Source organism: Monodon monoceros, unplaced genomic scaffold, assembly GCF_005190385.1.
Source record: "Monodon monoceros isolate NGI ecotype Baffin Bay Population unplaced genomic scaffold, NGI_Narwhal_1 Super_Scaffold_2, whole genome shotgun sequence".
NCBI lineage: Eukaryota > Metazoa > Chordata > Mammalia > Artiodactyla > Monodontidae > Monodon > Monodon monoceros.
The window spans coordinates 82,186,553-82,208,151 of record NW_021703776.1 but is presented as its reverse complement, the minus strand read 5'-3'; the positions used below and the strand labels follow the sequence as shown (position 1 = coordinate 82,208,151).

The following is a 21,599-nucleotide window of genomic DNA, read 5'->3' as shown; positions in this document are numbered from 1 at the left end:
GGAGGAATCTGTGGATCCAAACGCACCTGGTCCCACAGACATCCCTTGTTGAGGCAAGAGGTCCCCAGAGGGGGGCCCAGGATTGCTATGAGGAGCCATGCCCATCGACACTGCCCAGCAGGGGGACACTTGCTTCCATTCACCACTCCAGGGACAAGTTGCATGTTCTTTGCTCATTCGTCTTATGATCAATGCCCAGTGAGGCAGCTGTGGCCAGAGCTTTTGTCCTTATATAGAACCAACTGGCCAGGAAGGACAGCCAGTACATTAAGCTGACATCAGCCTGACATCTGTCAGCTGTGACCTCATTAGCCCAAGCTCTTGGCCTTTCAGAATAGATTTCAGAGGAAGTGGAAGACAAATTAGATCAGCACCAGGTAAACAGGTCAGGACGGGGCCTATGGAAAGAAGCACATCAAGAGTTTATACAAAAACCTTTTATTTACTGTTTATATTTTGTCTCCCTATCCCTACCCCCTGATCTGGAACCCAGCCAGCTGCTAAGGCTTCCTGCTGTCTGGTTCTTGAAACTGGGGCCTCGGATGGGGGTTATGGGAGGTGGGAACTTCTTCACCCACTGGTTGTGGAAGTTGAAGGAAGCTTTTCTGCCTGGCTGAAGTGTCAGCAGCTTCCCAGGGGGGCCCCTCAAGTCAGAGGATCCATCCCCCACTGGACAGATACAGGAAAAGATAACATGCATCTCTTGGAGGCCCAGAGGCTCCCCGTCACTCACTGCTTCTATGCCACGCCAGGCTCCATAGCTGAACCAATCTCTCACCTGGAGATGGAGCCCAGCAGCAAAGGGGTGGGGTTTGGGGGCAGGACAGACAATGCTGCGATGCTGGGTCCTAATCAACAAACGGGAAACGGGAAGAGGTTGGCCTGGTTGAACTGAAATGGGAAAGGGGAAGAAGGGTGCAGGAAAACCCAGGGTGGCTTAGTGGCCTGGAGTGGAGCCAGCTGGACACTTTTATAAAGGAAGGTTACAGGCCCTTTGGGAGTAAGCACTCCCAGCCCCGCAACCACCCTGAAGAGGGGGAAAGGAGCTCTGTCCTCCCATGGACAAAGGGCTAATGACACAAGCAACACTTTTGGTCTGAGGGTGCCAGGGAAGGGCACCCAGTGGCACCGAAAAGGGCAGCCTGCCTTGCTGGTCACCACAGCCCACTCTGAGTACCGTCACCCCTGCCTGCACCTTTACTGCCCACCACGAGCTCTGCATACCCCATGACCCCCGCTGGAGACGGACGCTGCCAGCCAGGTGGGGCAGAAACAAGGACCCTGAGCTCCAGGGCCCCGCCCCGGGTAAGGCCTGTCCGTGGAGATGTCAGGGCTCTTTCCCACAGTCCTGCTGCCGTGAGCCAGACATACTGAACTCTCCTGGGAGGGCACTGGGCCCTCAGGTTCTCGGGATGAGACCCTGGAGAAGCACTCTCAGGCAGGAAGAAGAGCCTCCGAACGGTATTTGTTCCTCCTTCTTGTCCCAGGTCCTGCTCTCCAGGCTCAGAAGTCCGAGTCTGCGTCCATGAGTTCTGCCTCCATCAGGTTGGTGCGGGAGTGAATGGGCCCCAGCCCCTGCCGTCGGCCCTGCGCCCAGGCCATGGGGGCTGCGGCGCTGGGCTCTGGGCAGAAGGGGTTGGAGACCAGGGTCCAGGCTCCCTGTCGGTAGGTTTCCCCAGCTCCCCAGGCACCCGCAGCCACCAGGCACTTCTGCCGGGGCAGCTGGGGCAGTCGAGGGACAGCACTGGAGGCAGGGGCAGGGCCCGGGGCGGGGTGGTGGAGCTCAGGGGGCGACACCAGCGGGCACACCTCCTTCTTCCTCTTCCTCCGCTTCTTCCTCCGGCCCAGGCGCTTCTCCAGCTCTGGGGAGATCTCTGCCTCAACCAGCCACAGGTTGGCTTTTTCCTCTGGGGGTACTGACAGTGGGAGAGAGAACGTGAGCCTGGGACCCTAACTCTGTCCACATCATGCCTTTTCTCCTCGGGGCCCTACTCTTTTAGCTCAGGAACCCACACTTTAGATACTCCAAGGCTTTTCCCTCCCCTCCCCTGCTGGCAGCCCCTGGTACTCCAGTCCCAGGAACCTCCAGCCTCTACGTCCCCCACCTTCCTACAGAAGCCGGAACCCCATACCTGGAGTTGCCACAGGGGTGACAGACACATCCTGGGGCAGTATGGCTCCTCTCCGGGCCACCATCTTGGTGACATGCTGGGCCCAGGCAGAGGACACATCGGCCGAGGGCTCATTGAGGTCAAAGGCCAAACCCGCTGTGGGGATGGAAGGAAAGGATAAGGTACCATGACCGCCCAGGCCCCCACAATGACCGCTCCTCCCTTATTTAGCATCATTCACCATCCCCCAACCCATGGCTCCCACTCGACTTAGCACAGAAAACCCGCCCTAGTGAACACAGCAATCTCTACCCATTCCCAGTCTGAAGAGAGGGGCCTCACGAGAGGCCAGAAATCCAGTCCCTGGAACCTGACTTCCCGTAGCCCAAGGAGAACAGCTGGAGAAGATGGCTGAAGGCGAGGGAGATGAGTCCTTTGGAACCAAAGCACCAGCAAGCAAGATCCAGGGGCAGGAACAGAGAGGGGAGAGTGGCCTGGGATGGGGGCAGGGTGGGGACTGGAGGAGAACCAGTGTGTGAGAGAGAGGAGGGAGCCATTCCTCACAGCCTTCCAAACAGTCCATGAGGCCACACCAGCCTAGAAGGAAAGTGGAAATGGGGTGGAAGCTCACCCACAGGCCCGTCGTGGGAGACAGTGTGCATGCTGAAGGAGAGCTCCTGGCCTGGGTTCTGCAGCAGCTCGCGCCGCTTGGAGAAGGCCTTGGCGATCATCTTGCTCTTCTTGATCCGTTTGGGCTCATCGTCACTCTGCCCCGTCAACCTGAGGGCAGAAAGGGTGGGGGAAGCGGCATGGAGGGGCAGCTGCTTCCCCTCAAATCTTGCAAAAGACGAGCGGATCCGTTCCATCCAGGAAAGGAGCCTCCAGACGGCCTCAAGGACCCTGAGGGGTAGAGGCCTTCTGTGCCAAAAAGGGGGCCTAGAACGCAGGGCTCCTGCGCTCCGTTCTCAAATCACTCCGCTCTCTTAGAAGACACCGGCAGCTGGCTCAGCCCTTGGCCCATCCTCCCAAGGACAGGAGGTGTCACCAGGGGGCAGTGGTGAGCCGCAGAAAAGGCCGCTTCCGGCTGCTCAGGGCAGGCCCTTAGAAATCACACCTGCTCAAGGCTGTGCTGGGACACCTGAGACCAGACAAAGCCTAACAAGTGCCGAGGCTGAGAGAACAAGGCAGCAGGGTCAGGAGAGGCTGCTGCTGACCCCACCTGCACCAGGTGCGCCTCCAGATGAGCAGCGTGGCCTTGGTCCAGACCCAGGTGCTCATGGCAATGCCGGTTCCAAACATGGCAAATAAGTTGATCTTCTCCACCAGGAGGCTAGGGCGATTCTTGATCTCACAGTCGGGGATGGGTTTCTTGGTGGGCAGCCCGATGGTCACATTGGCCTGGCACCTGTGGTGAGGGGTAGTACACAGTTGAGGCCTTCTAAGTCTCCTGGGTGGGTGCCCAGACGATCAATCCAAACACTTTAGAAAGAGGGAAGCCCACAGCCCTGATTTGCAATCCTGGGTGATCATTAGAGTCACCTGGGAGCTTTTAATGACTCCTGATGTCTGGACCACACCCCAGACAATAAAATCAAATCTCTGGGGGAGGGACGTAGGCATCGGTGTGGTATAAAGCTTCCCACGCTGGAAGCTGGAGCCTTTAAGGAAGAGTCTGAAGCAGTCAGATTTTAATAAGCATTTTAACTGCTATTCTTGGTATCGGTAGGTACTGCACTTCTTTAAGCAGCTGAGATGTGTTACCCTCTCAGATTCATCCTCATTGTAACACAAAAAAGCACAGGCAAAACCAGAAAACATTAATGGGTTGTTAACCTACGGTAGAGAGGTAACTACTTCTGTGCAGGGATTTGCAAGAAGCTCTGTAAAGAGTCTATGAGAAACAGCAAGCAACTTCTGTGGCCAATGCAAGAGTCAGTTGGAGAAGCCAAAACACACGATGGCTTAACAGTTACAAACATACCAGCCAGAGAGCCTTGGGGGTGAAAGGGAAGGGTGGAGCTGGGCAGGGACCCAGAGGGCTGTCTGCCATGTTTGCAAATTACAGAACAGCTATCAGCTTAAGCGCCCAGAGCAAGATGGGCAGTTTCTCTTGTCATCTGAGGCAGGGACCTGGCAGACCCCTGCTGGACAGCAGAGGAGGGTCTCCAGCTCCCACCACTGCTGCCCCCAAGCCTCCAGCCCCCCACTCACAGCACGTAGTCCCGGAAGCTGCGTTCCCACTCAGCCTGGTTGAAGAAGTCGTAGAAGTGGCAGCTGAAGGTGATGAGCACAAAGCCAAAGGCCAGGAAGCCAAAAATGCCTGCGGAGGGACAGGGGTGGGACAGGGCGTCACCAATCCCAGGTATGGAAGCAGCAGTGGGGAAGAGGGTGTTCGCCCACTCGGGCCTGAGAGACAGCTGAGTCTGGGGTGAATTTGTGCTGGGCTCAGTTTAAGAGCTGTTTTCTCTACAAACTTATGGTTACCAAAGGGGAAAGCGGGGGAGGGATAAATTAGGAGTTTGGGATTAGCAGATAGAAATTACTATATATAAAATACATTAAACAACGTGGTCCTACTATATAGCACAGGGAACTATAATCAATATCCTGTGATAGGGGCTTCCCTGGTGGCGCAGTGGTTGAGAATCCGCCTGCCAATGCAGGGAACACGGGTTCGATCCCTGGTCCGGGAAGATCCCACACGCTGCAGAGCAACTAAGCCCATGCACCACAAGTAGTGAGCCTGCGCCCTAGAGCCTGCAAGCCACAACTACTTAGCCCAAGTGCCACAACTACTGAAGCCTAGAGTCTGTGCTCCGCAATAAGAGAAGCCACCGCGATGAGAAGCCCGCGCACTGCAACGAAGACCCAACGCAGCCAAAAATAAAAAAATTAATTAAATAAATAAGAAATTTTAAAAAAAAGATTACATGAAAACTTAAAAAAAAAATCCTGTGATAAACCATAATGGAAAAGAATATATCTATATCTATATCTGAATCACTTTGCTGTACACCAGAAATTAATACAACATTGTAATTCAAGTATACTCCAATAAAAAATTTTTAAAAAGAACTGTTTTCTCCAAAATAAGACAAGATTTTGGAGGTGCTTAAGGCCACTCTGGGTGGGTCCCAGCAGGAGGGAAGTAGACATGAGGAAGCAGTCTAGACATGAACTTGAATTCTTCCAACTGAGAAGGAAGCTACCTTCTCCTTATTTATTTATATTTTGCTACCTTCTCTTTTCAGCTGCTACCACCACTACCATCAGCACCAACACACACACACACACACACACACACACACACACACACGGCCTTATCTTGCCTCCCTGGCTGCTAACTTGCCCCACAATGTACTTCAGCCTCCAAGACTCTTCCCCAGAGGGTGTAGTGTTGGGATGGCACACACCCAGGCGCAGCATGGTCTCGTTGATCTTGCTGGCTGCCTTCTCGCTCAGCAGCCCAGGGTGGTTGCTCTTGATGGAGAATAGGGTCATGACTCCTGAACAGAAGGGAGATGGCAGACGTTAGTGGAGGCCAGGCCACTCTCCTGGGAGGAATAGGTGCATGGCAGGGGAGGGCCCCATGGTCCTAGAGTCCCACGTCTGATGACTTCTGGGCTGATTTAAAGCTTGGGGAACTGGAGACACGGGAGCACAGCTGGTGGCAGATGTGCCATGGGCTGGAAAGACTTGGGCAGGGCACAGACAGTCAGTGGAGACGAAAGATGCCTCAGTCCTGGTCCGGCCTCCCCAAGTAAGGCAGCAGGTCAAAGCTATTATGATGGAAAAGGCCTAAGAAGAGACTCCAGGACAGTGCTGTCCAAGAGAAATATAATGTGAGCCACATTCACAATCTCAAATTTCCTAGAAGCCACCTTCAAAAAGTAAAGGGACACAAATGAAGCTAACTTCAATATATTTTATAAACAATAAATCATTGTTTATGACATTATCATTTCAACATGTAATCCCTATAACAAATTGTTCATGAGATAGTTTACTTCTGTATGTAATGAGTCTTTGCAGTGCAGTGTGTATTTTATACTTATGACACATCTCAGCCTGGATTAGTTTCAACGCACGTGGCTAGTGGCTCACACTAGCCACACAGGATCACACAGATACAAAATATAAATCAGAGGCTCAGCCACTGCCAAAGAGAGGGAAACGAGGTGGGCTGAACAGAAGACTGATAGCGCTGGGGGAGGAAACTGAAGTTTACAAAGAACACTCAACGAAAATGAGCTAAGATACGGAGGCTCAGTGTGGAGGTGGCAGACTGAGACAGGGAAATGAGGAAACAGAGAATCTGTGCATGTTGTGAAAACTGTGTGTGTGTGTGCGTGCACACTCGCACTACGAGCAGAAAGGAGAAATGAAGCTCCAAAGACCAAGCATGTATATAAATTCAGGGCGCACGCACATGACTGAAGGCTCCCAGTTGGCCCATGCGGACAGGGTGGTTACTCAGGGTGTTCACCACACAAGGGCATCTGGCCAGGGCTGACCAGGGGCTGGAATCCAGCCCAAGCTCCACTCAACAAGCCATGAGCCCTGGCACAAAGCTGGAGTAAGGGGAGCATTTTTATGACCCGCACAAAGGTGCTGCCTGCACCACGGCCTGCCCATGGGCACCTTCCCATTTGCACCAAGGTCCTGCATGAGGCGGCTGAGGTCCCACCTCGAAGGCAGCAGAGCTGGCAGCTCCTGGCTCCTACTTACACAGAGCAGATGCTCGGCACATCTTGCTGCCCGACCAGTCCTGACCCGGCCCTCACTCACCTCGGATGAGGAAGTAACCTCCCACAATGAGCACCAGGCCGATTGGGGCCAGCACGAAGCCAGCACGGTATCGGTAGTTCTTATAGCCCACAAAACAAATGCCGCTCACAGAGTCCCCATCCACCTAGAGCAGGAAGGGGTGGGGGAACAGAGTCAGTCACTGTCTCCCTCACCCAAGTCCGCCCCACTCAGATCCCCACCCCCTACCAGTCACTATACCTGGGCCACGGCGAGGATTGCCACAGTGAGGACAAAGGGGAGCGACCAGGTGAGGAGGTGGAAGTAGGAGGTCTTGCCCGAGAGAGGCTGGTAGGTGGTCCCCAGGGCTTTGAAGGAGGTGTGCCAGGCATAGGTGAGGACCACAAACCAGACGACGCCGGCCATCAGGGCATAGTACACGATGACGAAGATGATGACGCAGGACAGGGTCTCGTTGGAGCTGCACAGACATGTGGAGCGTCATTTGGGGCAGTCGTTCTGTACTCCCTCTACGAAGTCTCTCCACCCTGTCCCCAGTCCCCTGGCTTCTAAGGTCTGGAGGTTCCCTAGCAGTCAGGGCTTGGAGACCAGGCTCAGGTCAGAAGTGAAGAGGATACAGAAGATGCCCCTTTGAACAGATGCAAACAGTCCAGGCTCTAATGCTGGAGACCTTGGGTGCAGCAAGGCAAAGCGGATCCCACGCTGAACTCTCCGTTTCAAGGCCTACCTGCCCCTTTTGTGGAAAACGCACATCAGCCTCTTCCCCTCACCCTCGCCTCTGGGTCCGCAAGACACCTACGTGGGCTCCCCAAGCCTCATGGTGCCATCAGCACGGCAGACGATCTCCCGGCGGGCACCGTCCATGAACTGGGCCAGCCAGCCAATGCTGCCCACGAAGAAACACGCGTTGACGTAGAAGAGAATGACAGCAGGGTAACGATTGGAATTCCGCCAGTCAGCCACAAATGTGGCCTAGAAGAGAGAAGTGGGGCCCATTCTGTGAGGTCAGGGTTATTCTGCTGCCCTTATCTGAACCTCCAGACCCCTCTTATCGCCACCCTTCCCCAAGGACCCCTGCCAAGTCCTCCTCCCCGCTCTCCCAGAGCCCAGCCTCTCTCAGTGACAATCGGCTCCCTTCCTACTTTACAGGCTGCCGGAGGGTCCTGGGCCCTGCCGCCCCCCGACCCTCCACCCACGGGCCTGCCTCCCGCTGACCAGGGTGAAGAGGGTGCAGAGGCCCGTGACGGCCCCGAAGGCCGCGATGTAGCTGTGCATGTCCTGGTGCTCGGCCTCGGTGAAGAGTGGGTTCTGGCACTGGATCCCACAGCCCTCCACGTCCTCATACCAACTCTTGGGGTTGTCAGTCCGAACCAAGGGAGCCTCACATTGGCCCGAACTGTTGAACTTGATGTTCTGCACCTCATTCTGGCAATGAGAGAAGAGGAGAAAGCGCACAGGGGAGCGGTAGGCTCGGGTGACCTTTGGTTTAATAAGAGGCGTGAAGGTAGCGTGGCAGAGAGGCCAAGAGCACAGGCTCCGCAGACAACCTTCCAGCATTTGAGTCCTAGCCTTGCCCCTCATGACTGCACAGCCTGGGGCAAATTATTTGACCTCTCTGTTAGCTCAGTTTCCTGATCTATAGGATAGCAATACTTACTTCATGGTGTGGTCTAAGGGTTAAGTGAATAAATAAATGTAAGATGTTTATAATAGTATTTGGAAGGTAATAAATAATAATAATTAGTATTACTACCATCATCATCATTATTATTAATGTGCTGTCCTTCATCACCCAGAACTAGATCACACCCCCGTCTTGGTGTCTCTTAGCTGTTTTACACGTGCAAGCCTTGACTCCCTAAATACACAATAAACTTCCTGAGCACAGGTTTGTCATTCACAACTCCTGTAACTCCCCATCACCTAACAGAGTGGGTGCTCAAAAATCTTTTTATAAATAGATAATCCCTAATAGACTGGTTCAGCTTGGCGAGCTTCAGTTTGGGCCTGTGGCTCACTGACGCCACGGCTGTAGACTTGGGATCTCCCAGAAGAGAAGGCGCTGAGCTCCTCTGCCCCTGCTGGGCCCTGTCCCGTGCCTGGTCCTGCCCAGCCCAGACCCTGCCCCACAAAGCACTTACCGGGCAGCCCTCGGGGAAGTGGTCAGGGGTGCAGCGCAGAAAGTCGGGCCAGCCCCGCTCCCTCTCCACGATGGCACAGGGGCCACGGGTGGCCTGGCAGAGGGTGCGGCTGGGCAGTTCCACCCGGTTGTTCTCACACTTTGGCATGTACACAGCACACAGCAGGGGCTGGATCACTGCCCAGCAGCGGGGGGCGTTCCGGAGGCCTGGGGGTAGCGACAGTGTGGACACATTGCAGTGAAGACCCCTCAGCACTCTGACCCACAGACAGACATAGCTGCACCGCTGTCCCCCCGGTCTAAGGCATCTATCTCTCTTTGCCACGCTGCAGGCCATGACTGCTCAGGATGGTGAGGCATGACGTTTCTCAGCAGGGCATTTAGGCTTGACCGTTCTTTGCGCTGCAGGAGTGTCCCAGGTACCGCAGGACATTTGGCATCCCTAGACCCTGCCCACTAAATGCCAAGAGACCCCCTAAGTCCTGGTGACAGCCAAAAATGCTCCTCACCCCTCCCACTCCAGGGTGGGGATTGGAAGAGGCCTGAAAAGGAACATCTGGGACACTGGTGATGTTCTATTTCTTGATCTGGTTCTGGTTTCATGGGTGATTTACTTTGTGAAAATCAAACTGTGCACTTTTCTCTGTGTATATTACAATTCAATTAAAGTTCTTAAGAAACAGCCCCCATTTCCAAATGCCCCGCTAACGGAGTGTTAGCACCTCTGGCTAAGAACCCCAGGTCAATTTACCTTTTACTTTTTCAGGGACATTGTTAAAACCTTCTACAGTCCACAGGGAAGGAGTGTTGTGGGACCCACCCTCACAGGGCCCGTTCACCAGAACCAGGAGGTGCTTCCCCTTGCCCAGACCCCAGGACCCTTGTTCCTCTTACCAAGCTGAGGTGAGACAGAGAACAGGTTGGAGCTTAAGAAGAGGTAGTCAGGGGAGCCAGGTACTCCGAAGCCAGAGGAGGAAACAGGAAATCAGATGGAGAGAAACAGAGGAGGCTGTGTCCAGTGCACGGGGAGGAAAGGTGTTGTCAGCCAGAAAGAAACAGATGGAGGTCTCCCAGCACCCCTACCCCAGTCCAGGCCTCTACCCTGCTCTCCCTGTGGCTGGGCTCACTCAGAATTCTACCCCCTTCGCCCCTCCTGAATCACCCCTGCTTCAGGAACACCTATTTCCCAAACAAGAAGTTGTATTAGGAGAAGCTTCTGAGGATGTGAGAGCCAACGTGGGTGACTGCCCAGGCTGGGGGTGGTGTGAGCAGGTAACTACTCTTTTTGGGAGGAAGGTAATATAGCAGAGGGATAAGGAGCATGGACACTGCAATTAGCCTGCCTGGGTCCAATTCGTGGCTCTATCATTTCCTGGCTGTGTGATCTTAGACAAATTACTTTATCTCTAGCCTCAGTTTCCTCATCTGTAAAATGGAGATAATATTGAATAGACTTACCTTGTGGGACTGTGGTGTAGAGTGAGATAATGCATCAAATGTGCTTAGCCCAGTACCTGTCATGTACTAAGCACTCAAGAGGTATTAGCTGTTACTATTCGTAATCTGAGGCCTCTGACCATTCACAGCTCTCACTAGACAAAACCTATTCCAAGGGTGCAGAGCAAGTTCCTGTCACTTAAGAAGCAATGTCCTTGGGCAACAGTTCTCAGACCTGACTCAAATCCGAATCACCTGGGGGACCTTTATCACTCTAGATGGAGAACCCAGTCTCAAAGATTTTGGCTGAGAGGGTGTGGGTGGAGGACACAGCAGTGGTTGCCAGGACCTAGGGTAGGAGAGGGCTCTGCCTACTAAGGGGCAACACGAGGGAACATTTGGGGGTGATGGGACTGTTCTCTATCTTGTATGTAGTGGCTGCATCCAGAACTCTATGCGTTTGTCTAAACTCATAGAACTGTGACAACAAAGAAAAAGTGAATTTTACTGGATGTTTATTAAGCAATATATTTTAAATGCGGACGGGCTCCCTACAGTAATAGGTATTTTAGAGGAGCAACAGGTAGATGCTTAATAAAAATACTGTGGGGGCTTCCCTGACGGTCCAGTGGTTAAGAATCCGCCTGCCAATGCAGGGGACACGGGTTCCACCCCTGGTCCTGGAAGATCCCACATGCCATGGGGCCACTAAGCCTGTGCGCCACAACTACTCAGCCTGTGCTCTAGAGCCTGTGAGCCACAACTACTGAGCCCACGTACAACTGCTGAAGCCCACATGCCTAGAGCCCATCCTCCACAACAAGAGAAGCCACTGCAATGAGAAGCCCGCGCACCGCAACAAAGAGTAGGCCCCGCTCGCTGCAACTAGAGAAAGTCCACATGCAGCAGTGAAGACCCAGCACAGCCAAAAATAAATAAACAAATAAATAAATACATTTATTTTTTTTAAAAAAAGAATCCACCTTCCAATGCAGAGGACACAGGTTTGATCCCTGATCGGGGAACTAAGATCCCACATGCCGCGGGGCAACTAAGCCCGAGCGCCTCAACCAGAGATCCCGCATGCTGCAAACTACAGAGCCCACGTGCTCTGGAGCCCGTGAGCCACAACTAAAGAGAAGCCTCCGCGCCACAACGAAGATCCTGAGTGCTGCAACTAAGACCCAACACGGCCAAAAATAAAATAAAATAAATTAATTTAAAAATAAATATTTTTTTTAAATATTGTGGAATATGGGCTGGCCTTAGTGACTTGCTCGACCAATAAAATGTGGTGGAAGTGATGTTCTCAGATTCTCAAGCCTGAGGATAATAACAAGAAGCCATTTGGCTTTTGCCTGGGTCTCTCTTGGAACACTTGTTCTTGGATCCCAGTTGCCATGAAATAAGACCAACTATCCCGAGGCTGTCCTGCTGGAGAGGCCTGGTGGAGAGACCACATAGAGAGGCCCTGGGACCAAAAGAAGAAAGAGAAAGAAATGTTGGGTTTTTCAAGTTCCCAGCTTTTCCAGTTATCCCAGTGAAAGCCAAGCCATCCCTGCTGAGTGCTGTCCAGACTGCAGATTCATGAGCAAAAGGAATGGTTCTTGTTTTAAGCCACCAAGATTTGAAGTGGTCTGTAATATAGCAATAAATAACCAGAACACACACACACACTCACAATATAAATAAATAAATATATATATATAAATATAAACAATATTGTGTTATTTTTCTGGAATTTGTGATAATTATCAGCTTTTTAAACGTGTAATTTGTTTTTCTTTTTATCTCATTTTAAATATTGTTTTGTAGTTTAAAAATAAATTACCCAAGGAAAAAATAGATTATTAAATAAATATTAAAAGACAATTGAGGAGGCATCGAGGGAAAAAATAAGTTGAATCCTTACCCCATTTCTTTTTTTTTTTTTTTTTGCGGTACGCGGGCCTCTCACCAATGTGGCCTCTCCCGCCGCAGAGCACAGGCTCCGGACGCGCAGGCTCAGCAGCCATGGCTCACGGGCCCAGCCGCTCCGCGGCATGTGGGATCTTCCCAGACCGGGGCACGAACCCGTGTCCCCTGCATCAGGAGGCGGACTCTCAACCACTGTGCCACCAGGGAAGCCCATTACCCCATTTCTTACGTAAAAATACATTCCAGATGAATCAAAAATAACTACATTATTTTTAGAAATCAGAGTACTAGAAGAAAAAGTGGAAAATGTTGTTTTAAATCTCTGAATGGAGAACGCATTTTGAAGTATGACACAAAACTCAGAAGTTTTGAAATAAAAGACTTAAAGAAAAGACTTCAGAAAAATAGAAAAATTCAGTAGGGTAAGAAACAAACAAGATCATAAGAAAAGCAACACACTGAGAAAATATATTTCCAATACGTATCACAGGTAAAGAATTACTTTCCTTGCATGCATAAAGCTCTTCCAAATCAATAAGAAATTCATAATCCTATAGAAAAATGGGCAAAAGACAAACAAGAGAAAATACAAATGGCCTTTAAAAACATAAAGAGATGTTCAGTCTCACTCATTAACCGTGAAATAAAACTACGATGACATATAACTTTTTAACCTTTAGAAGGATAAAGATCAAAACATTTGAAAATGCTGTACTGGCAAGAGTCGGGGGGAAACTGGCACTTTTGTATATTTTTAGTAGGACTAAAAATTAGTTAACATTTGTGGAGACTATTTGACATTAGCTGTAAAATGTTACACTAGCAATTCCACTTCACACGTTCACAAAAATCGTATATAAGATTATTCATTGCAGTACTGTTTGTAATAACAAGAGTAGAAACGTCCTTAATATTTATCCATCAATAGTAGACCCACTAAATAAAATATCACACATCAATATAATAGCACACTTTCCAGGGTTGAACTATTTGCAATGAAATGGAACAATCTCCAATATGTCTTGTTTAATGGGTGCAGCTGAGTGGAGAACAGCCTGGAGAGCTGCTACTGGTTATGGGAGGAAAAAAGAATAAGGACACATCTACATTTGTATGTTAGATATCAATAAAAGAATATACACAGGGGCTTCCCTGGTGGCACAGTGGTTGAGAGTCCGCCTGCCGATGCAGGGGACACGGGTTCCTGCCCCGGTCCGGGAAGATCCCATATGCTGCGGAGCGGCTGGGCCCGTGAGCCATGGCCGCTGAGCCTATGTATCCGGAGCCTGTGCTCCGCAACGGGAGAGGCCACAACAGTGAGAGGCCCGCGTACCACACACAAAAAAAGAATACACACAAACCAGTGTTGTGGTTGCCTGTGGGAAGGGAAATGGGTAGCTAGAAACAGAAGTGGAAGGATTTAACTTTTGCTACTTTCGAATTTTGTACTATGTTCGTATACTACCTATTTTATTAAAGTAATTAAGCTTAAAAAATAAATATGCAAGTTACTGGGATGCAGGAAGCTCCCCAGCGAAGAAAAGGGAATGAAACTGGAAACAAGAAGAAAGGGGACATCAGCTTTATCTGTTTTGTTTTCTTTCTTTTTCTTTTTCTGTCTTTTTTTTTTTTGTTTTGGCTCAAGTCTTAACCACTGGACCGCCAGGGATTTCCCTTGTTTTATTTCTTTAATAAAATATGAAACAAAAAATACAGACACAGGTGTTATATTAGTCTCTGTATTTTTCTACATTTATACACTTTAAAAATAACATTTGCCACAATTTAAACTTTAAAAACGAATTTTTTTATGTGTGATTCCGATGATCAGTCAAGTTGAAAACCGTTGTTCCAAGAATGGTTTAGCATTAGAAAATTTCATCAGGACCTCCCTGGTGGCGCAGTGGTTAAGAATCCACCTGCCAATGCAGGGGACATGGGTTCGAGCCCTGTTCCAGGAAGATCCCACATGCCACGGAGGAACTAGGCCCGTGCGCCACAACTACTGAGCCGGCGCTCTAGAGCCCGTGAGCCACAACTACTGAACCCACGTGCCACAACTACTGAAGCCCATGCGCCTAGAGCCCGTGCTCCACAAGTGAAGCCACCACAGTGAGAAGCCCCACACACCCCAATGAAGAGTAGCCTCTGCTCACTGCAACTAGAGAGAGCCCGCGCGTAGCAACAAAGACCCAACACAGCCAAAAATAAATAAATAAATTTTTAAAAAAGAGAAAATTTCATCAATGCAATTTACCATGTTAACAGATTAATGAAGAAAAAAATCATATGATCATCTCAATAGATACAAAAAAAAGTAGTTGATAAAATTCAGTGTCCATCCATGATAAAAATAATAATTGGCAAATAAGGAATAGAAGAAAATTTCCTTAATCTGATAAAAATATTTATAACTACAAGAGACCTACACCAAACATCATATTTAATGGTGAAAAGTAGAAAAGCTTTCTCTTTAGAATGAAGAAAAATTCAAGGATGAAAGATGCTACTATTTTAAAAAATATATTTTTTTTATGTGGACCATTTTTTTTAAGTCTTTATTGAATTTGTTACAATATTGCTTCTGTTCTATGTTTTTGGTTTTTTGGCCATGAGGCATGTGGGATCTTAGCTCTCCAACCAGGGATCAAACTCGCATCCCCTGAACTGGAAGGTAAAGTCTTAACCACTGGACCTCCAAGGAGGTCCCAGTGCTGCTACTATTACCACTTCTTTTTTTTTTTTTAAATGGCCATATTATTTTATTTTTGGCTGCGTTGGGTCTTCATTGCTGCACGCGGGGTTTCTCTCGTTGCAGCGAGCAGGGGCTACTCTTCATTGTGGTGCACAGGCTTCTCACTGCGGTGGCTTCTCTTGTTGTGGAGCATGGGCTCTAGGTGCACGGGCTCAGTAGACACCTCCAGGACATTGTTAACTACAAGTGGTAGGGCTTCCCTGATGGTCCAGTGGGAAGAATCCACACTCCCAATGCAGGGGGCCTGGGTTCGAGCCCTGGTCAGGGAACTAGATCCCACATGCATGCCACAATTAAGAGATCCTGTGTGCCGCAATTAAGAGGTCCCGCGTGACGCAACTAAGACCTGGCGCAGCCTAAATAAATGAACAAATATTTTAAAAAAATGTTTAAGAACAGCAAAATAGATAAATAAATTGTGATGTACTCTACAATGGAATACTATTCAGCAATGAAAAATAAGCTGCAATAACATGGATGAATTTTACAGAATAATGTAGAGCAAAAGAAATGACATAAAAGAATACACACAGCATGATTCCACTTGTATAAAGTTCAAAAACATGCAAAACTGAAATACACTGTTTAGGGATTCCAAAACTAGACGGTAAAACTATGGAGGAAAGAGGAAACAATTATCAAAAACATCAGGGCATTGGTTACTTCTAGAAGAGGAGGGAGGGGGATGTGATTGGAAAAAACAAAGAGGGAGCTCCTGGGGGGGCCTCACCATCACTTGACTCAGGTGTCACTTTATAATTATTTGTTATTTAGTACCTCTGTGACTTATTCACCTTCTGTATACATGCTACATTTCACAATTAAAAACTTAACAATCTGATGCAAAAATGAAAACTTGGGCCCATGGGTATTTCTCTGTATTTTTATACTTTCTAAAAATGTATATTTTTAGAATGATTCTGATCATCAGCCAGGTTTGAGAACAGCTCTAAGGAAATTCTTCCTGATCTGCCCCTGCAAACAACCTACCATCACCAACAACAGACCTCCTCTCAGTCTCTCATCTAAGTGTCTGGGAGGCAAATGAGAAACTCCTCCCAGCTTCTCCAGCTCTTTCCCACTGGCTGCCCCCGGCTGGGTGACAGGGCCGCACACCCCTGTACGCACACACAGCACAGCAGTGGTCAAAGAGGCTACGTGCTGGCTCTCAGGGACCTGTTTCTCTTGCCAGCCGCAGGTCTCTCTGCTTTCTTGCCCCATTTACCAAACCAACCAGATTTGGCTGAAGGTGGACCATGGCCTGGATAGTATGTTTGTCTGGGCAGCTTGGAATGCCTGAGAGGAGACATTTCAAGCTATCCTGGGGAAAGATGCTGAGTGCCTGAAGAAGCCCAAGTCGAGAGAGTGGAAAGATATAGGAGAGACAGACCTGAGTTCTGTATAAACCTAGACATTGGCCCGACCTTAGCTGCAGACTTCCTCACTTGACGGCATCCTTCCAAAGGCTCAGCAATCTAGGCTGAGGAAGCTCATAGTGGGTACCTCTCTTCAGCAACTCTTATTCCAGATCTGCTGGGAATCTCCACATAGACCTTCCAATGAAGGCCTCTAATTCACATGGCCCATACTTTCTTCCTAAACCTCCTCCTTCTCTAGCATTCTCCAGCTTAGCGAAAGGGAATGATACCACCTTCCATCCAAGCCTAAAACCTGGGTCCTCCAGCTCTCTCATCAGCAAGTCCCATTGGTTCTACCTCTGAAGCTCCGGGATCTGATCACTTCCTCCAAGCTGTTACTCCAGTCCTGACCGCCATCATCTCCCAGCTGGACTACTTCAACCATCTGCTAAACAAGCAAACAGGCTCCAGGATTTCCCTTCTCCTGTGGCTTCTTCACACAGTACTCAAAGAGATCAGTCTAAAATGCAAACATGATTACATCTCTCTCTTGCTTAAAAGCCTTCAGTGGCTCCATACCATCTTCTGGAAAACAACCAAATTTCCTAATATGGGGTATGAATCCCTTTATTTTCTAATTCTCTAGGTCTTATCTCTTATAATCCTATCCCTCAAATGCTTTGATCCAGCTCTGCTGAAATTTTTATACTTCCTTAAAAGTACCAAGCCCTCTCACCTCTACACCTTTGTGCATGCTATACCCTCCTCCTATCCTTTCCACCCAAATCTTCCTTGGCCCCAGTAATTCCTACTTATTTCTCAGGTTGTGGGTTAAATGTCAGTTCCTCTGGGGGTCTTCCCTTGCGCCCCAGAGTCCTTTGTGTTCATTCAGCATCCCACCTGGTCACAATACCTCTCAGAGGAGTTGCTAAAGCCTGTTTAATTATCTCTCTTCGGATCCTGTCTGAATTCTTTGTCTATTTTTTTTTTTTGGTATTCTTTGCCTTTATCTGCCCCAGAACCTGATCCAGAATGACATATAGCAAGCACCCGACACCTAACTGAATGTGGACAGCTGTGTACTCAGAACTCTGAGACGTTTAAAAAAGTAGTGTCTACGGGCTTCCCTGGTGGCGCAGCGGTTGGGAGTCCGCCTGCCGATGCAGGGGACGCGGGTTCGTGCCCCGGTCCGGGAGGATCCCACATGCCGCGGAGCGGCTGGGCCCGTGAGCCATGGCCGCTGAGCCTGCGGGTCCGGAGCCTGTGCTCCGCAACCGGAGAGGCCACGACAGTGAGAGGCCCGCGTACCGCAAAAAAAAAAAAAAAAAAAGTAGTCTCTATTTTCAAAAGTTTACAGATGAAGACAACCTAAATCATCTTCACCCACAAAAACACCTCCAAGGGCCAGATGACACTGACCACGTCCAAAGCCAAATCAAGACCACCAGCTCAGGACAGGACAAATCACTAGTCAGAACCCCCAGCAGAAGGCTTGTCTGTGATTCTCACACTCGGCTCCAGTTCACTACCCACCCACTGACCCAGCTGGCACCAACTCCTGCTTCTGGCCCTACTTCATATAAAACATCCAGCAGAAAGACCAGACGCAGAAAAAGAACACCGAGAACACATATGGGAATGGGACTGAGCTGAGGGATGAAGGGTGGCAGCAGAGAAGAGTTCAGAATGAACTAAGGACCAGGGTTCAGGGCCGGCACCCCTTCAGGACCCTGCCCCACCAGAGCCACAGCTAGTGAGGTTCGAACCTACACAGCCAGCGGATGGTTCTGACTCCTCAACTTTCCTGCCAAAACCACTTCTGCCTGCTCAGCAGCTGCTCTCAGGAGTATGGGCTGGAGAGAGGTTCATACCCTTTCTGCCTAATTTGATGGAAACTACAGAAGGGCAGCATCACACATGCACTTAATTTAGGAGAATTCGACCATGGGCCCCTGCAAAATAAATAAAAAGAGAGAGAGGGAATGAACACATATTCTCTCATAGTGAACAACTCAGAACTGGGTGAGATTCTAGTGCCGAGACTTTTTTTTTTTTTTTTACAGGAACATTTATTTATTTATTTGTTTATTGGCTGCATTGGGTCTTCGTTGCTGCACGCAGGGTTTCTCTAGTTGCAGCGAGCAGGGGCTACCCTTCGCTGCAGTGCGCAGGCTTCCCATTTGAGGTGTCTTCTCTTGTGGCGGAGTACGGGCTCTAGGTGTGCGGGCTTCAGTAGTGGTGGCACGCGGGCTCAGTAGTTGTGGCTCACGGGCTTAGCTGCTCTGCGGCATGTGGGATCTTCCCAGACCAGGGCTCGAACCCGTGTCCCGTGCATTGGCAGGAGGATTTCTTAACCACTGCGCCACCAGGGAAGTCCTAGTGCTGAGACATTTAGATTTTCCATACAGCTGGCTCCTAAACTCAAAGAAACCTTGTTTATACCTTTCTTTTGTGTATTTTTAAAAATCCTTTCCCTCTTCTGCTCTTTTGCATTTATGTAATTTTAAAAACTAAAATTATATTTTCTATGTATGCCCCTTCTTATATACTGTACATTACTATATGTTGCACATTCATACAAACATATTACCATAAAAGAGTATGTATGCAAAATCACATAGACCTTATGTTGTGGCCATTTATGGATTTTTCAAAGCTACTGTTGATTACACATGGTTTCTGCCTACATGTTGACTTTAGAACCTGATACCCACAAAGGATGTGGCTCCACCATGGGTACCATCCTCCAGGTTCTTCCTCTGGCATCTGTACCAAGCCAGGAATGACATGACTTTGTCCAACATCTGAGAACTCTAGTGGCCAACCTGACAATGACAGGCGGCCTACAAACACTCCCCTATCAGGATCCTTACCCGTCCCTGGGGCAGAACTGAGATGTGGGGCATCCAAGGCCTCTCAAAAGACTGAGGGTTGCCAGGTCTGCTCCTGCCTTTTGATTTTATTTCCTGTTTCTTCAAGGACAATTTTGGAGTCACCCTAGCTACAAGCAAGGGGTGGCAAGGCCAGTTCCCTCCCCTTCTCTTTAGGTCCCCAGCCCAGAAGAGTGACAGGTGGGGAGCTAATCCATTCCACACTGCTAAAGAAGGACCTGCTTGGGTTCAGTCTGCAGTTTTTCAGGCTGGGTCATAATCCCACCATGAGGTGAGGGTTCTGGGACCTCAGACCACCATGAAAGTATCCAGGGGGCTCTAGACATCCCACACTTAAGTGTCCTTCCTCAGCCCAGACCAGCCTGAGGGTCCAAACTTCCAAGGAACCCACAAATGATCGTTAGAATAGTCTCATTCCTTCACAACCTCAGACAAGGAACCGAGTCCCCATTTTTCAGATGAGGAAACTGAAATCTCCTGTCAAAGCAAGACACGATCACTGGACTTCTGTCTCCCAAAACAAGATTTCTGGAACTTTCTGGTTACCTTTTAATTACTCATCACCAGGGGTTTCTTACCCTTCACAAATTTCACTCAGTTCTTTTCCCCCACCCTCTCCCTCAATGCCTAAATCTTCTACCCCCATCTTCCCTTTTTCCTGCCAATTCGATTTCCCAGTTTCTTCCCCAAGGTCTAAACACCTCCTTGAATTCCCGAGGACCCCGCTTCCATAGTGGCACCTACGTGGAGCATCTCCTTTTCTTAAAAAAAAAAAAAAAGTCCTTTCCTGTGGCTCAGAGCCACCAACCCCCTCGCTCTTGGGCCCCTCATTCCCCCTTTTCCTTTGCTAACCCACCCTGCTCAGGCCTTTGTGATCCGCTTCCTCAACTTCCTCGCCCTCCCGCCTCATCACCGACGGTCCCATCCTGCATACAGCCTGCCCCCAAAGTTTCAGAATCCGTTCTTGCAACTCTCCCGGGCGCTGCTCCCGCCCTCTCAAAAGCTCAGTCTTGAGCCTATTCTTTCCGAGAATCCCCGCATCCCATCACCACAGCCCCCGGCTCCGGCTCCCGCGCGCTTACCCGACCAGAGCACCAGCTTGTCGTGCGCTTCCTCCTGGGAGTCCGAGTCCCCGGCCAGCAGAGTGGAGGTGGCCCCGTAGGGCAGCGCCGAGCCCAGGCACACGTTATAGCGCAGCGGCTCGCAGGGGGCGGCCCGGCCGCAGTGGCTCAGCAGCGGCGGAGGGCCGGTCACGGCCGCGCTCCTTCTCGCGCTCCCGCCCGCGCTCCGCGGCCCAGGCCGGGTCGCGTTCCCGCTCAAGGCCGCCCCCCGGCCCGTGCCCCCCAGCAGCAGCAGCAGCAACAGCCCCAGGAGCAGGAGCGCCGGCCCCCGTGCGAGGCGGGCAGCGGCCATGGCCAAACCCGCCAACTCAGCAGAAGCCCTGGAGCCCCCGCCCGCTCTCCGGAGCCCCCAGGCCAGACGCGCAACCCTTGGGGCCTCGGGGGCAGCTCAGGCGACCAGTGCGCCCCGCGAGTCCGGTGCCCGGCCCCCCCGGACGCTCTGCGCGCCGCGGGCCCTAGGCGCCCAACTTCGCAAACTTTGGAACCCGGGGCCCATGTTGGGCGGTGGAGGCTCGGGCCGGGATGCACAGCTCTCTACCCCTTCCCCTGGCAATCCTAGTTATCTTCAGCTGCGGGAGCCCCCTGGGCCCCCAATCTCTAGCCCCATTCCTTCTCCCACCATTAAAACCACCTCCCGGCCCCGCGATGGAGGCCAGGCGCGGGCCGGGAGTGCTGGACTAGGTTCCCGGCTCCACCCTCGCGCCAGCCTGCGGCCCTGACGCCCACTTGGCTGCACTGTGCCGCAGCCCCGGGACTCTCCCCGCCAACTACCCGGCTCCTTTGTTGCTCTAGCTCGCTCGGCTCTCTGGAATGCACGGGCCTCGCCGGGCCAAGCCCGGCCCCCCCCTCTTCTACGGCTGGGGGAGGGACTGGCCGAGGGAGGGAAGAGGAGGAGCTCGAGCTTCAGCGTCCCGGGCGCCCGGAGAGGCCCGGACCAGGGGCTCTGGTGACCCCGCCACTGCCTCGGGTCAAGAGATGGGCGGAAATCGTGGCCAGTAGTTGCCACAAGACTCAGCAGGCACCTTGATTGGCCTGAGGATCGTTCAGCCCGGTCTCCTCCGGTTTACGGTGGGAGAGACAGGGGGTGCCTGAAGCCTCTGTT

The 21,599-nt window shown here is 50.7% G+C and overlaps 1 protein-coding gene across 1 annotated transcript; it reads right to left on the bottom strand.

Annotated features, from left to right (window-relative positions):
* Positions 1-384: 384 nt before the first annotated feature.
* On the bottom strand, positions 385-21,309 carry SMO (smoothened, frizzled class receptor). The gene is made up of 12 exons (XM_029234447.1): positions 20,459-21,309; positions 9,020-9,225; positions 8,094-8,303; positions 7,678-7,850; positions 7,119-7,338; positions 6,900-7,023; positions 5,525-5,617; positions 4,323-4,431; positions 3,331-3,516; positions 2,743-2,891; positions 2,133-2,267; positions 385-1,916 (listed from the first exon to the last, which is right to left on the bottom strand). The coding sequence occupies exons 1-12, from the start codon at positions 20,787-20,789 to the stop codon at positions 1,504-1,506; spliced, it is 2,349 nt and encodes a 782-aa protein (XP_029090280.1). The 5' UTR covers positions 20,790-21,309; the 3' UTR covers positions 385-1,503.
* Positions 21,310-21,599: the final 290 nt, after the last annotated feature.